Source organism: Fukomys damarensis, unplaced genomic scaffold (assembly GCF_012274545.1).
Source record: "Fukomys damarensis isolate Sample0158 unplaced genomic scaffold, DMR_v1.0_HiC HiC_scaffold_12, whole genome shotgun sequence".
NCBI classification, from domain to species: Eukaryota; Metazoa; Chordata; class Mammalia; order Rodentia; family Bathyergidae; genus Fukomys; species Fukomys damarensis.
Genome location: NW_022900924.1, coordinates 56,432,843 through 56,450,157, shown reverse-complemented (window position 1 = coordinate 56,450,157; position 17,315 = coordinate 56,432,843). Strand labels below are relative to the sequence as shown.

Here is a 17,315-nt window from a genome sequence, read left to right as displayed (position 1 = left end):
TATGCAGAGATGACTCAAGATGAAGTGGTCCAAGCAGGACCCCTCCCCACTGGATGGTTAGCTCAATGAGCAGAGCTATGGGCACTCATACAGGCTCTCCGATGGGCAAAAGGAAAGAGGGTAAATGTTTATACAGATTCCTGGTTGCCACTCGATATAACTATGGCACAGTCTATAAAACTGTGGGCTTCTCACAGCAGAGGGCACTTATTAAAATTAAACAGGATATAATATAGTTATTTGAGGCAATGTGGAAATCTGACAAAATAGCTATAATATTTTTTTTAAATTCCAAGGTTTGGTCTGCCTCTCTCCATAGGCAGTGACAATGGGCCAGCATTTATAACAGGTTGTAGAGACTTTAGGGCTTATCCAGTATAAAATCACAAGGGTTAAAATTGTGCAAGTATTTTTAAAAAAATATTCAAGGGTAAATTAAAATAAAAAAGACCTCCCTGTGATGTTAAAATTTAGAAAAGGACCCCTTTCTGACCTATATAGAAAGGGCCATATGAGTCACTTACAGTTACTCCCACAGCTATCAAGGTAGCTGAAACTCAGCTACACCACTCTAGAGTAAAACAGAATTCCAGGGAATCCGACTCTAGGAGGCCAAGAGACAACGCACTCAAAGCCCTGCTCTCACCACACCGGAAGCTGGTGAGTCTACGCACGGCTGAAGAAGGAGAACTACAGTCTAGATATAGACTCTTATATTGTGTCATACTGTTATGCGTTATTATACTTCTAAATTAAGAGTTTATGAGCCTACAGATGATAAAAATATGAAAACTTTTTGTGCTTTGGGAATCCTAATCCCCAATTTAGCTGTCTAAGAGATGCCTTTACAAATTGCTGTGACCCCTTAGCTAAAAATTTAAAACAATGAATCAAGGATTTGATTCTACCTAAGATCAGTGGGGATTGTAAGACTTGAATAGGCTAAAGTGACTCCATGCTAATAGGCCAGACTGTGCTTCTTCATATGCTAATTGCTACCTTGGTTAGCAGCCGGCCCAGGGGCAAATGGTTTGACAAAAGGTGACCCTAGAACATTTCCTGCATAAGGTAAGCAATGTGTTTGCAGTCTTGTTCTGTGAATTCCCTGACTCTTTGTTTAGTAAAACCTTATAAAAAGTACCTCAGCCCCTGAGTAGTTGCCTCTCTGAGCCACCTGGCTCCGGGAGTGCCGTCTTGCCAGACTAACAAAGGTCTATTTACCATCTAGCCTGGTGTGTTCCTTCCTGGGTTTCTCGGTTCTCTGTCGTGTTCCCGGAGCCTCGCTGGGTGTTAGGGCCCAGCCTCGTGGAGGCCTTTCGGCTGTTCACGCTCCGTGGAGTGGAAGTGAGACTTTAGGTCTTACATATATGAAGTTGCTCCCATGGAAGTGAGACTTTAGGTCTTACAGTCAGCACAGAAACTGCGGTGAGAGGGGAACCTCAGACCCCTGGGGTGGGAGAGCGCCCAACGAGGCCCTGAGCAGCGCTCCTTACTTTTCCTTCTGAGTTCCTCGTGTGTGAGTGTGCTGTATGTGTGTGTGGTGGGTGTTTGTGATTTGTGTCTGTGTGAGTGTGCATGTGTGTGCGGTGTGTGCTGGGGATGGAAAACAGGCCTGTGTGTGGCAGCCAAGCGCAGTGCCACTGAGCAACACCCAGCCCCTCCCCGGTCACCTGCTGGATGGACATGTGACACCAGACGGAAACTGCCCCACCAGGCCCCCCCATGTTGGCACCAGCAAAGCTCCTCCGTGTGGCTGCCTGGAGAATGGCAGGAGGTAGTGGTCAGCCAGACCAGGGCTGGACCAAGAAGACCTGGGGCACTAACCGTGGCAGCCCCAGCCCCAGCGTTTTCCTTCTTCCTGTGAGTCTGCGGGGGACGTTTTTGAAAGCAGCTTTCATTGCTAGACCTCTGTCCTCCCCGTGGTAATGAAACTCCTTTCCTGCCCACAGTGCCACTGCTGTCTCTGAGGGGTTTTGGGGGACAGGTGTCCCTCCTGTCCACCAGGCTCCCTGGGGCCTGCAGGAAGGCATTGGGGAGAGTTGCACCCTAACCACGGCGGCAGGGGCTGTCCTTCCCCCGTAAAGCTGCGTGCTGGGTGGTGGGAATTCTTTACAACCATTCCAGCATTGTAGGCCTCCACCTGCCTGCCTTTGCCAGCACGGACTCCCAGTTACCTACTATGGAGGGCACAACACCTTTGCAGGAAAAACGGACAACAAGAAATCACAGAAAGAAACTGCAAGTGCTTCCAAACCCTGTGTCGAAAGTCACGTACGCTGACACCCTCATAGTTCCTGCTCTCAGCACTGCCAGCCGCACACTGGTTTGGATTGGCCGAGGAAGCAGGGCCAGTGAATGCAACGGCCTCTGAGGCCCAAGCCTTTGGTGCTCCCACCACTGAAGTGTGCCAAATCCCTCCCGTCCTGCCTTCGTGCAGAGGAAGAGTCGGGTGGCAGGGCTTTTGGCTGGTACAGGCGAGGCTGGGCAGCACAGGTGTGGCCAGAAGGAGGGAGGGCTGGGGAGGATAAAGGACAGGGCACCACAGAAGACAAAATCCCTGCTGGGGAAACTGCTCAGGGACACGGGCTGCTTCCCAGCATCGAGGCTCAGACTGCACTTGAACTGTCAAGGAAGCGGGCACAGTGGTGCTCACCTGTAAACCCAGGGTTGTAGGAGGCAGAGGCCAGAGGAACACAAGCTCCAGTGCAGCCTGGGCAACTCAGCAAGACCTTGTCGCCAAATAGAAGAAAAGAGCTCGGGATGTAGTGAAAGTCCAGGGCCTCATTGTTCCCAGAATAGCACTCACTGCTCTGAATTGCCCGCCAAAAAGTCCCGGGCTTTCGAAACCTCTTAACGGATCAGGGACTTTTCGGCGCCAAAATTCCCCTGTTAAACCCCTCCCCTGTATTCATGGCCCCGTATGAATTAACCAATCCGCAAATCTGCTTCTGTAAAGCCCGCTTTCCCGCTCTTCAAATTATATATAAGCAAGATCATCCTTGGCGGGGCGCTTCTCTTGTCTTCGGACATTAGAGACGCCCGTGGCCCACGCAATAAAACCTCTGCATCTTGCATCCGTACGGTCTCGGCTGGTCATTGGGGGAAGGTGCGTCGAGTCGGACCTTACAGCGGCAGCCGTGGCGATTCTCGGCACTCTTTGAAGTTACACAGCTTACAGTTTCCATACACAGGCTGGTCCCAGGCCGCCCACCTCCCTAAGGCTCCCCCGACTCTGATCCCCTTGAATCACTCTCACAGTCCAGCGACTGACAAAAGGCAAAGTTTACAGATCCAATCGATTATGCTTGCAATTGATGAATCAAAGCCTTACCAGACCCCAATATTCAGACTGCCCATGGCAGAGCCCCAGCCGTGCGGAGTGAAGTGGGGGAAGGAGGCCATCAGTGTTTTTCAAGGGTGTCCCTGAGGACTCCTCGCAGATCTGCCTGCCTGCGCTGTCCAGCTGCAGCCATGGGCGACCCTGTTGTGCCACCTCTGCCACAAGACCTGGACACCGGCCGCCAGCCCAGCGAACAGGCGGGGGCATCACCGGAGGGAGTTGTGCTCTCGAGGGCTCAAAGGAAAATTCTCACTGCAGGCTCCACACGGCATTTCTGTGGAGGGCGGGGGGCTGCAGGGCTCCGTATGTGGAGGTTTCCATATTCTGCAGGACGTCACCGTGCGCCAGTTACAACGGCTCAATGGTTTGGGCTCTGGGACAAAGGTGATGGGGCAATCTGGCTACTTCCTGCTCACCTGGGCTGCACTGTGCGTTAGAGAAACTAAAGTGGTGCTCGTGTGACCATGAGGAGAGGTGTGGGTGGCAAGAGCACGGCCGGGCTGACCTTGCTGGTCGGCAACGCAAGGATGCTTTAGTCCACAGCTTACGTATGAATAGCCCGCACACCTGGTGAGTAGTGCTTAATTTAGTGTATGATTCCAGGCCACTGAAAAGATTTTTAAGCTATGAGGAATTTATTTACAAATGTGTACCCATTTGTATTTATCTGACTTACCCGTTCTAGGGTAGCCTGAACCATCCATAGAAATTTTGAGGCATTAAAACAAAGCCTAGATTGTCACCATAGAGCTGTTTTTTTTTAGCACCAGAAAGGGAGCCCAGGGCCTATACACTAAGCTACATCCCCACCCTTTTTTATTTTGAGACAGGGTCTCACTAAATACCTGAGTTATTCGGGCTGGGTTCAAATGTTGATCCTCCTGCCTCAGCCTCCTAGGATGCTTGGATTATAGATGTGCACCACCATACACAGCTTGAAATGAACATTTTATATGTTTTAAAAATCATATTACGAGCAACTAAAAGGGCAACGTGGCTGTGCCCCTCATGGTGACAACACAGCGCTAAGTACCCACGAGATATAGAACAAGCGTGGTGCCCTTCCTCCTGCTGCCTCAGCCCCTGCGATCCTCCCTGCAGGCAGTTTTAGCTACTGTCCCCAGGTGTCAGGAAGGCACCTGCTCCAGAGCGTGCGTGAGAGAAGAGAGATCAGGAGAGGCTTTTAGGAGTTGGTGACCAGGTTCCTGTCCCTGGATCAAGTAGGGGACGTCAGGGGCCACACAGGGAGGCCTACAGATCCCTAGGACAGCAGCAGGGCTATCTGACAATTGGTGGCCACCATCTAGAGCTGCAGACAGCTGTCTTCATGACTCACGACATCTCTCCAAAGAGCAACACAATCTCGCAAGCCTCCCTCCAGGCCCGGTTATTCTTTTGGTTAATTTTGGCTTTTCAACACTCATCTTAGACAAGAATGCCCAAGAAGGTGCATACCGCCCCAGCTACAGTTTGAGAAATTAGTCTTCTTGCTTCTATAGTCCTGTCTCTCCCAGCAGGTAGGGCAGGCAATAGTCCTGAAGCTGGGGATTCAGCCCTGGATCCAGGAAGATCTAAAAAGCAATGTGATGGCTTCACCCTTTGGAGAGTGCACAGCCAGGAAATGAAAGAATGGAAATAAGTCTGTTACTTGCAGCAAGTCGTGAAAGCACTAGGGACGATTCTCACCATGGTGTCTCCCCAGACAAAGAAAGCAAGTGGCTTTTACTGGGGACACTCACTTGTGTGCAGAGGTGTGTCATCACCGTGTGGGCAGGCCCAGTCCTGAGGCTTCTCAGTCCGACATCTGCAGCTTTGTATAATAGTAGCTGTTCAAAAACGGTGGATGGGAATGTCTCCCCGGTGGAGAATTTACTATCATAACGCACAAAGTCTACTCTAGGTGATCTGAAAACAGTGAGTCGGGTCACGTGGCAATGTTGCTTCTCTGGAGACCTTCTAGGAAACAAGAAAACAACTTTGAAGGACCAGCCACGTAAAGCTGAAGTATTTCCCCCTAAAAGTACCTGCCCAATACCCACTGCTGGACAGATGTGAGTCCTAACTTGGGTTCCATATCAGAAGGTTTTCAGCACAGAAAACTCCCCACAATCTAGAGAGGCAGGAAGAGTTCTTGGGTGTTAGAATTTAAGCAGTGGTGATCCTTGGCTGGCAGACTGGTACTAAGCTGTTGGCAGTGGGCCTTGAGGTTCGGTCAAGGATGCCAGGGGCGAAGGGCATAATGAGTGGGTCGGGGCTGGACCGGGTGTGTGGCCAACTGGAAAGAGGCGGGAAGAGGTATTCCAGGTGAGACAGCTTCATACACCGTGTGGTCATAAGCTTGGTGTGTTTGTCAAAGAAAGCCAGTGGGGTAAGAAACAGCCATGGGAAAATAAGTCGTGAAGGCAGACACTAATTCCAAAAGATTATTGCAAGGGAAGTCTCTGTCCAAATATGTCTTTACAGAGAGCCCTTCTTTGTCAAATAACAAATAGATCTGGACTTAGCAGAGAGAGTTTTACCCAAAAGTATTACTGCGGTAGGGGGCAGGGGCCATTGTAACAGGAGACGCCATGATCATCACCCAACTGTTTGTCTCTGTCCGCTCCCACTAAGCCAATCCCTGAGGTGAGGAGTTTTGCGAAAGAGCAAGATTTTAGCTCACAAAGCAGCCACAAGTGAGGAGCTTAAGCTGCTGGAGTCAAATCTGCCCCCAAGGACAGGATTCGTGGGCCTTAATGGGATGAAGAAAATGGGCCGGTTTGAGGTGTGAGGAGAGGGGCTCGGAAGCAAGGAAAGGCGAAGCAGTCCCTGGACTGAGTGTGTGCAAACAGACCTCACAGCTCTTCGCAGGATGTACGTTCTGGAAACGGCCCTCTGACACCCAAACGTAGCTCAGTGCACGTTGTAAGTCCAAGTAAGTGGCCTCAACCAGTTTGAGGCCAACAAGCCTTTCTTCTAATCCTTAAAAAAAAAAGGCAGCATAAACAATAGTGTCCATGGGGTCTCTAGTAAAGCCAGCAGGTGTCCATTCAGGGTTCCCTTGGTGGATTTCAAAAGAAAAGATGTGCTCTTTCGTTTTAGATTTTTAATTAGGAGAGGAGAATGGCTCCAGCCTCTTAGTCAGTTTCATTCTAGGGTCTGGATTACCTGACCATACGGTCCCCAAACCCCATAGAATTACCTCTGCTTTTGCAGATAAGAAGCAGCAACACCAGGGTCTGTGGAAGGGAAGCTGGACAAACTCGGGGAAGTAACCAGCAGGGCCTCCTACTCCGGGAGGGTCTGCAGACGCCCAGAACACGTGAGGGGCCTGATCCATTCCCCACCTCGCTCAGGCTGCGGGGCAGGTAGAAATCAGGACAGGGGAAAGAGGCCCATTGACAACTTGGCAAGCATTTTGCCACCCTGAATCCGTGGGAAGAAGCCAGTCAGCTAATCATTTGAGAAGTAAAGCATCAGAGATTGAGGATCTGGGCCTGGCCTTGAGGCAGGTCAGTGGGGCACCCAAATGTCCTTTGAATCACATGGGGCACTGTGATTCCTTGCAGTCAGCCACTTTCTGGAAATCAAAGAAAGGGGTGGGTTGGGAGGGTGGATCCCAGGGCTCAGGCCAAAGGCAGCACTGTCAGAACTAGAAACCTTCACGGCTTCTCCTGGGTCACCCTGAGTCCAGGACTATTCAAGGATGTGGCCTCTGCTGATGACCTTCTTAGTCACTGAAAGGAGAGAAATCAAAGGGGTGTGTTCAGAAAATGCAGTGGATGTTTTAATTTTAAAAATTTGATATAGCAAAAGACACATCACTTTAAACCTGATCGCTTCAAACACACCCTCGGTTCTTGCCGCTCTCTGTGTCTCCCATCCAGGCCCAGGGTCTCCCTGCTGTCCCCTGACCCACCAAGAGAGCCACACCGCAGGGCCTTGTGGGCCGCTGTGCCCTCCTGCCTGGGATGCCCCTCTCCCACGCTCCCAGCCTGTTTCTGTTCCATGTTCAGTTCCCATGGCTCCTTCTGAGACACGAGGATGAGTTTCAAAGATGATGCCTGTTGATCTACGAACATAAGAATTAGTGTAATTGGGCTGGGGATTTAGCTCAGTGGTGCTGCTGCCTGCCTCACAGGCCCAAGGTCCCGAGTTCAATCCCAGTACAAAAAACAAAACAAAAACAAAGAAAGACAAAAAGAATTATTGTAATTGTCTTCCAGTCTATGCAGTACTTTTATAAACTTCTAAAGATCTTGAGGTGGGATAGAAGAGAGAAAGATAGGGAGAAAGGAGACAAGAAAAGCCATAATTAAAAGTTATACTTTTAACAAGGATGCGATTTCCAGGGCACAAAGTTACCCAAGGTCATTGGTATTCCCAGGTCATTATGCTCTTTCCTGCCAGGCCCATCATAAAATATCTTATGGACACTGTACTTTTACAAACTAGCTTAGTTGACAAAGCAAAGACTGTGCCGCGCCTTCCTCACAAGCCCAGGGTCCCGAGTTCGATCCCTGATACCAAAAAAAAGGTAGTTCCTATAGACTCACACACATTTCATAGATTTCCACTTCCTCAAGAGAAACATAAACTTTCCCAGTTCCAGAAAACGAGGTCTCTGCCTCCCACCACTCCCCTCCCATACTGTTTCTCTGAATGTGCACTTTTAAAATTTGGCCTAATGAACTTCTTTATGCCTCCTACTGATGTTCCCTGAAGGTGACTTTTCTGTGATGGAAGTCAGTGAGCCTGTGACCTGCCCCATGGGCAGGGTTAGCCAAGATTCCCATCACCTCTGCGGGCACCTCCTAGGACCCTGCCTGGTGACAGCCTGGACTACTACTCCTGGTTTGCTACAGGTTGATTTATGATGAAAACAGAACTGAGGATTCTTCCAAGAGCCTTACTTATTTCTGGGGATTTCTCTTGGGTACTGTGTCTTTCTCTTTCTGTCCACTAGGAGGCGCCTCTGTACCGCGGCTATGATCTCAGAACCTTGGACAGCGCCCGGTATTAGGCCTACACTACGCTCAGTAAGTGTATCGAGTGTCAGAAATTTAAAAGCACCCCTGCTCCCATCGGCACAACCTGGCATATAATGGACATACTAACAGATCTACAAAAAAGAAATAGATAATCAGAGTGGGAGGCCGGCCCACTTCTCTTAGAAACAAATCAAGCAAATAAATAGAAACAAGATTTGAGTGGTCTGAGCCAGGCGTGGTGGCGCACACCTGTAATACCAGCACTCGGGAGGCTGAGGCAGGAGGATCACTGTGAATTCGAGACCAGCCTGGGCTACATAGTGAGTTCCAGGTCAGTCTTTACATAGTGTCTCAAAAAAACAAAGAGAAAAAAAAAAAAAGAAAAAAAAAAAAAGAAAAAAAAAAAAAGAAAAAAAAAAAAAGAAAAAAAAAAAAAGAAAAAAAAAAAAAGAAAAAAAAAAAAAGAAAAAAAAAAAAAGAAAAAAAAAAAAAGAAAGAAAGAAATAGACCAAAAGGTTAATGGATTATACTTGGGGCATAATTTTATTTTTTCTTCATTATAAATATTTCAATACTGAGTGAATACTACTTAGGCAGCCAAGAAAACGATGTGAAAGCAGCTAGGAGCTGTCAAATCCAATCCTGTGGTTGAAACAGTGCCCGCTGCAGAGGCAGCCAGGGACGTGAGGGCACTGCCACCCCGGCCCCCGCTCCCCGTCCTTTCCCAGCCTGGCAAGCTTGGGGACTCGCAGCAGCTGCTGGACGTCACCACCTCGGCCAGGGGACACGGTGTCCCCATCAGGAGGGCAGGCGGCAGCTGGTCTTCTGTCCGTGGTGTCTCTGGGGCTGCTATGCGGAGCCCCACAAAAGAGGAGGCGGTGAACATGTGCTCCCCACGCCATCACCTACACTAGCCCTGCAGCAGCAGTGGCTCAGGCCCGCAGTTCCCCTCCAGCTTTGGAACCAGCTGGTTTTAGGCATTTCTGTGAACCTAAAACCTTGTCGCTTTGTTCCTGGTTTTCATGCCCTTCCTACGAGGTGGGCAGAGTTGGCAGGGCACACATCTCCTGGTGGACACGAGGAAAAGAGAAAGGACTTGGTACCCACTGGGACCTCACCACGCCCCTTCACCGTACTGGGTTTCTTGGGGCCATTAACCCTTTCCTTCCTAGTGACCTCTGAAGAACGGTGATCAGAGAGAACACATGGAGGCTCAGCCATGTAACCCATGCTCAAGAACACGCAGGAAGTGGGATGAGACTGACAGGGCTGAGCACAGTCGCCCCAAAATGAATCCTGGACTCTCCATGTTCCAGGGAGCACTGCCCCATTTGTCTGCATCTCTGGTGCCTTCCGAGCCCACTGTGTGCCCAGTCATCGCAGGAAGGACAGGCCTGCTGGGGCCAGGGACACTCGCGCGCCCTGAACACCACTGGGCCTGCACCAGGGAGCCATCACCACAGAGCCGCTGGCCTCACTCCTTAGCTGCTTATACAAACTGTATTGCAGTGGTTCTCAGGGAGGGATGATTATGCTCCTGGGGCAGGGGGAAATCTAGCACAGTCGGTAGGTATTTTGTATTGTCACCATTGGAAGGGGAACTACTGGCATTTATTCACAGACCAGAGACGCTATTAAACATCTTACATGTGCACGATAGCTTCCAGAACAAAGAACTTTCCCATCCAAAAGGGCTGGAGCTGAAAACCCTGCTGTGTTCCAATGTCGCAATTGATCCTGGCTACATGGCGGGAAAGTGTTTCCTGAGCCACATCCTGCCCAAAGCTGTAACATCAGGGGAAATGACAAGAATGACTCAGAATTTTGGTGTGTGCACCTTTCTTCTATTGCTTTCAGCAGTGTTCTGCCAGAGAGTGGTGAAAATGAAGATTAAAGACAATACAATTTTCTTTAGAGGGTATTGTTCTGCTAGGAGTTTATGGGAACTCTGTAAACTGGATCCAAAGAATTTGAATAGTAATGGACTCCAGGCATTTGATGAGAGAGTATACTTTTAGATTGTGTTGGTTTAATTATTCTGGGTAAACTTTTGAGGAGGATTGCTTGATAAGATAAAATAAATTGACAATACCATCATCAAGGTATCAAGCTTGACCTGACTAGGATCATCTTGGTCATAACTGATATTTTGTCCACCAAGTGACCCTGGCTGATATCCCCAATCCCCTACCAGGTACTATACTAACCAAAGTGACTAAGACAGTCATCAGAACATTTTATGTCAGCCACTGATGTCCAGATTTCTTAACTGACACTGGGCATGTTCATCATTTCTGAGAAAATGAAGATACATTACCTTATCTGCAGCCCACTTTTGTCTAGTTGGGTGCATAGACCCCCTTCTTCCTGCCTTGTGATGCAGGAATCCACCTGTCTTGCTGCCACTATTGAAATGTTTCTATCTGTCAGTCCCTCAGTAGATCACACTTTGTATGATCCTGAGTCTTCCGGCCTCTTTCTTTCATCTTTAAACCCCTTCCACTATTGGTGGCTGGTTCTCATGCACAAGGACTGGAATTTTCAAAAATAGGTGGCATCATGGATACAACTTCAAAGATGATGAATTTTGCTTTGGAAACATAAAGTTGGGTTCCAAGTATGGTAGTTCTCCTACCAACTGATAGTTTGCAAGGCAGGTCAGAATAGGATATAGAATTCTAGCCTGCCTGCTAGGGTCAAAGATGTAGATGGGAGGCAACATGGAATACTGGGTATCTTGCTCACTGGGGCCCAATCTGATTGGAGTAGATAAGGCCCACAATGCTGTGCACAGAAGTCACTCCAGAGTCCAGACCTATCACTCCTACAGGCCCGGTCTGCACAGACAATGGAAGCCACCAATTGAGCATGAAGTAACTCTGAGAAATAACAAGACTCAATCTTTGTGGCAACCATGCAAGCAGCCCTAACTTCAGGACCTCACATTCAGGGAAACCTGGAAATAAAGACTTGATAGCATGGGTACTGGCCTTAGGAGATTTCCTGCCCAAGAACCCTGAGCCTCTAAGGCTTTGATAGACCAATAAGCTACATGCTGTGGTGCTGTTAGGCAGAGGCTAGTCTGAGACTGCCACACCTGACCTGTAAGATTTCCAAATGCAGAGTGACTTTGATGTCAGGAGGTCACCATTAGGCTCTGTGGACAAAACCTGCTTTTTGGGATCCCTTTTAAGCCCTTGAAGACTCTGGAGCAGGATTTGCAATGTATTGCACATGTATATGAGAGACATACATCCGCCCAGCACACTCCTGGATATTGCTGATCCCTGGACAGCCCAGGTAACTGTTTTCTTGGCCTCTGTAAAGGCTACCTATTAGTCTATGACAACATACATAGTGAATCCATCAGGGAGTGGCCCTTCTTCATTTCTGCTCCTCACCATTATATCCGGAGTTGCTCATCCGGGGCCTGCTCAATCATGTCAGTAACAGACATGCAGTCATAGCCTGCTTCTGTCCGAAAACTATTCTCCAAGGTGAATTCCACCCAGGTAATGCTAGATTCCCAGAAACAATGTGGTGAAATGAATCACAGTTATTTTACCACGATAAATATGACGTGTGCAGTAGAACGTTAACTTTAGGCACTGTAAGCTCTGTATGTATCACTAAATGATCTAACCTAGTGGGGATGAACCCCCCGCACATGTGCCACAGCCAGCTGTTTGTACCATTGCAAGCTCTAAAAGGTTCGCCATCACTGACTGAATATCATCTCTGAAAGAATACCATTTCCTCCCACATCCCAATGTCATGTCAAAGTCCTTCACATGTTCAAGTATATGTATTTTATTCTGACCCCCTTGACCACTGACCTTAGTCTCTATATATCTGTTAATTAATTTTACTCCGAAGCAGCAACACCAAGGACCCGGATCCTATCAAACAAAACATTACTCAGCCCACAACTCCTGGCTCCTCAGAACTTGGACAACAGGACCACCACCACCTGGTGAAAGCAATCCTGGGACGACGTCTCCAATACCCTGTCCTCAGGGTAAAGTCAAACAGAAAATTCTCTGTTTTTCCTGTCAGTACATGCCTCTCTTGTAATTTGCCCACTGCTCTTTTTCAGTATATCCGTGAATTCTTAACTTTTCTACATTCCTTGACTATTGATAAATTCGTTCTACCACCTGCGGTACCAGCCTCTCCTACATCGTGTCTCTCAGGGCAAAGAGAACAAGGTGCTCTTGGGTCACAAGCTGTCCCCATAATTTGATTTTTTATCTGCTCCCTGGCTTTCCTTGGAGGCCTCTCCTCGGACAATGATGCTGTCTTAGGAAAGATTAACCACATCTGTGGGTCAAACTATCACAATTCCTGGGCTGGCGTCTTCACCTGTAGGAGAGACACACCTGGCGATCAGTGCCCCGAGTCCCAGATTAGGCATCACGGACCCCACAACCCACAAGGCTCATGCGCCCACTTCCGCCACCGAGACTTCCGGGATGCTAGAGAGGCCGGAAGAGGGACCGGAAATGGGGCATTACTCGCTTCCGGCCATGCTGTTGTTTCACTTCTACTGCTCCTGAACTTGTATCTCCTCGGCATCGAGGGGGGCTGTGGCCTGGCAGGGGTTGAGAGGGAGGCGCGGCGGGGCCCGAGGCCGGCTGGGAGCGCGTTTCGTCCTTTTACGCCCGAACCCGCCGCTTGGTCCCTTGGCGCTGACAGTCGCGCTGGGCTGGGCCCCCGCACCTGCGGGTCCAGCGATGAGCCGGGCAGACGTGGCCAAGTGAGCGGCGCCCAGCGGTCAGACCCGGGCTCGGAAGTTCAGACGTGAACTATGAACTTGAAGTTGGCCCCTCAGTGGTGAGATCCCCTGCTGAACATCGGAACAGCAAGGGAATTAGGAAAATGGCCTGCACGTACTACAGAAGTGGGATCGCAGAGTAGAACCCACAGATAAGTTCCTCTTCGTCTTTTTAAGAAGTCGAGGCCGGCAGAAAAATCGGTTACCCAAGGATCCGGGATGCACGATGATTGGAAGCTGCGCATACATACCGTATTACCAGTAAGGCCGTGGTTTTCAGTTCGCATTTTACAATGTATAAAGTTTTCTGCAAAGTTTCATGTCAGCTAAACGAACCACATTCATTCGTTTACCAAATATGTGCAGATAACACGCAGGTACAAACGTGACTGGAAGCCAGCCCTACCCTTTGAGTGATTCCAGAAAGTGGGAGTTGAAAGCCAGATAAACCAAACAACTGCAGCAGATGCTGGAGCTGCTGGTGCTGGAGCAGTTCCTGAGCATCCTTCCAGGGGGAGCTCCGGACCTGGGTGCAGCTCCATCATCCCGAGAGTGGCCAGGAGGCTGTGGCCATGGTGGAAGATTTCCAGAGACACCTCAGTGGACCAGGAGAGGTGAGCGCTTGGTTCTAGAATGGCATCTGAAACTGTTCTGTGGTATTTGGGTTGGCCCAAGAATAGGCATTCTCTGATTCCCAGGCTCTAGGCTGGTTTGCCTTTACGATTCCCAAGCCTTTTTCATGGGTAAAGAGAAATAGTTGTTTGCTCTAAGCCATAAAAGAAATGTAAGTCCGAGCTAAGGTCTGAATTGTTTTGTGAAATACTGCTTTGCACTCACAAAAGATCTGCACAGCACTCACAAAAGATGTGCACAGTGGTTAGAATGTAGGGGTAGGGGCATTAGTATGATCGGAAGTTGTTATTATTACTGTTGAAATGTTGAAACTACACCTGAAACGTTACTGGAAACCTCTGCAGTCTCCTGCTCAGTCTATGATCCAAGCCTGAGCACAAAACTGACAACTAAGATAGAAACCAGAGTTCCAGGACAACCAATGGTGTGACTGACAAAGGCGCTGGCCAGTCCAAGCCGTTGGTTTTTATTGGCAATTAATTGGGTTAAAAACTATGTGCATAGGGCCGGGGATTTAGCTCAGCGGTTCGGTGGCCTGCCTTGCAAGCGCAAGGACCCGAGTTCGATCCCCGGTACCAAAAAAAAAAAAAACCTATGTGCATGGTTGTAAGAAAGGACAAGACAAAGCATTCTCAATTAGGAACAGAATAGCCCAAATATATGGTTGTAATTAGAACAGTGTCCTTCTAGGTTTTAGTTGTGGGAATGGAATTTTGGGTGCCAGACACTCTGGCCTCTGCCCTTGGGCTATGGCTGGACTTGCTTCTCAAACAAGCCGATTGTGGGGTTAACTCTTCACATCCTGCACTGCTTGCAGCCTGCTTTGGGCATAATCAATATTGCTATCTCCCATGCTACTTTTTTTTTGTATCCGGAATCGAACTCAGGACCTTTCACTTGCAAGGCAGGCACACTGAGCTATATAGCTCCAGCCCTTCCTACAACTACTTCTGCAGACTTCTCAGGTCTTTCCTCCTGCCTCTTAAGTTTCTGAGGTGCTGTTTCTGGACCTCATAATCATTTGTTTTTTTTTTTTCGTAGCTCTTCAAATTCAACTAGAGTTTTTTTTCCCCTTCTCTAATTCTATTTTCTATTTTCTCTATTTGCTGGGATTCTTTCAAATTTATATCCAAGGTCACTCAAATCAGAGGAGAAATTGGGAAAAGCCAGCCTTCTGGAACACTGGAAAACTTGATTTCCATAATGACGGTGCTAAATAGTTCTGTGACCATCTGTTCCGTCAGGGTTTGGCCAGAGAAGCAGAAACAGCAGGAAGTGTGTGTGTGTGTGTGTGTGTGTGTAGAGGGATGTTTGCTGTTCGAAAGTGACTGATGTGGCTCTGCGACTGGCTAGGCAGGTCAGAGTTGTGGAGAGGTGGCGGGAGGGGCAGGTTGGACCTCTGCCCCAGGGGAAGCCACAGTGCACAGCCAAAGCTCTTTCTGCTCATGAGGCCTTGCAGCTGACTGTGTTAGGGCCCATTATCCATTACCTAGCATAGTCTCCCCTGCTTAGAGTAAAGTGAGTGGAGGCTTGAGTCATCTCTATGAAGTTTTTCACAGAAACACTTGGATTAGCGTTTGCTCAGTGCCAAGTAGACGTACTAAGAAAAACCGACATGCTGAGGACTCCTGTTCCCCGATATGTGTGTAACAGCTCCCTCGTAATCGCATCTCCTCCACCCTTTTGCATTTCACCAGGGAAACCAGTATATAAAATTTCTCAGATACGCAGAGCCACTTAATTCAAGGCTTTTGTTGTTGTTGTTATTCGTTGTCTATGACTAGGGAATCATTTCCGGTTGATGGCAGTTCCAGGGCAGGACTGTTTTCCAGGAGTACCAGCCAGTGCACATTTGACATTATTAAAGCCGTGGTCACAAGTGAGCGCAATGAACAAATGAGCCCTCACAGGGGTCCGGGGAGCAGCTGGGCACAACCACAGCACAGGCCTGGGGCTGAAGAGTGCTTAGAGTGCACTTAGTGAGGAGAAGGGAAGAGATGCTTCCTTATTTCTTACCTTGCTTTGCTTAACTAAATGTGATTGTTCCTCCATTAAAAGTCTCATTGTTTTGTCCAAGGAGCTCCCCTCAAAATGTTACTTACTGAGTCCCTGGCCGAAAGGGTCCACAGTTGGATGGGTAGGAGGGCTGGACATTCATACCTGCAGCCTCCAAGTAGCGTCTTGGGATTCACTCTTTACTCTTCCTCTACTGTCAGGGTTGGAGGGCGAGACTGTCCCTTCTGTCAGGCGTTCGGAAGGTCTTTTCTGGAACGGCCAAGAGAGGAAATGTGGCAGTGCGCCAGGCGGTTAGGGAGGGAAGAGGAGAACGCGGCCATCTCTGCACCCGGTCCCTGCTGGGCTACAGAATCCTGCGGCTTACACGATGCTTTTAAATCTTACATCTTATTTTGGTTCCAGGAAGCTTACAAAATGGGCAGTGTCTCCATGTGACAAGTGAGGCGAGCACAGAGAGGCTCGTCCACACCGACACCCTACTGAGCGTCTCCTCTCCTGTCCACAGACGTAGCCAGCGTCACTACTGCTGATGCCCACCAAAGGTTTTCCTGTTCCCTAGGTTCTCAGCCGAAAGCTTTTCTCTAGCGTCTTGCTATAGAATGCTATTTTAGAATGAGAATTCGAATGAGGTTTCCATGCCTTGGACAAAAGGAAACCCATGTGTCTGACTCCTGGATGATGATTTGGAATTATACCAGGATCCAATTGTTAGAGAACTACAAGATTGTGCTACTACAGTGCTGTTCAGTTCTCTCTTCCACCCACACCTACAGTAACTGTGACGCATTTAGGACTATCCTGCGGAGAATTTGGGAACCCCAGACCACAGGGAGCTTCCTGGAGCTACCACTAGGCTGGTGAGCTATATATTAAGAGAGAATCTCTCACATCTCAGCAGATGTAACCAAACAGGGCAAAGCTGGCACTGTTGACTGTAGAAGGTGTGTGCATCTCATGCTGTGTTGTGTACGTGCCAGTGCAAGCAAGCTTTATTTAGATAAAGTTTGGAATTTGTGCTCCAAATGCTGCTAAAAATAGTGACCACGAGAATACAAAGAGCTGGTTTGGTGAGAACTCACAGAGGTTGGAAGTGAGATGACTATGCCCTGATGTGTTTTCAAGGTTTCAAAAGAAAAGTATTATCTAATATGACATTTTAAATATTAATGGGGGAAAGTAGCATATAATGAAAATTGGTGGGCCAGGGATTTAGCTCAGCTGTTCAGTGGCCTGCCTTGCAAGTGCAAGGACCCGAGTTCCATCCCCGATACCCCGCCCAAAAAAGAAAAAGAAAATTGGTTTGCAGAAACCCTGGGAAACCCTTAGCAAAGTGTCAAGAGGAATTCAGTCAACAAACATTAATTGAACACCAGTATTGGGCCCAACATTGTTCTAGGGGCTAGCGATGAAAACAAAGTTATTATATTCACAAAACTTGGTATCCTAGTAGGACAAAACAGACAATAAGGATAGGTATAAGAAAACTTAAGATTAAAACATATTGTGAAAGGACTGGGGATTTAGCTTAGTGGTTCTGCTGCCTGCCTTGCAAGCCCAAGGACCCAAGTTCAATCCCCAGTAC

General features: G+C 48.5%; 1 protein-coding gene across 2 annotated transcripts in view; it reads left to right on the top strand.

Moving 5' to 3' along the window:
* The first annotated feature begins 12,831 nt into the window (after positions 1 to 12,831).
* Positions 12,832 to 17,315, top strand: part of LOC104862529 (zinc finger protein with KRAB and SCAN domains 7) — a 9,558-nt gene continuing 5,074 nt past the window's right edge. For both annotated transcript variants that reach the window (XM_019207542.1, XM_019207543.1), the window contains exons 1-2: positions 12,832 to 13,345; positions 13,451 to 13,698. In XM_019207542.1, the coding sequence (XP_019063087.1) occupies positions 13,657 to 13,698 (42 nt within the window). In that variant the 5' untranslated portion in view covers positions 12,832 to 13,345; positions 13,451 to 13,656. The remainder of the gene's footprint in view (positions 13,346 to 13,450; positions 13,699 to 17,315) is intronic.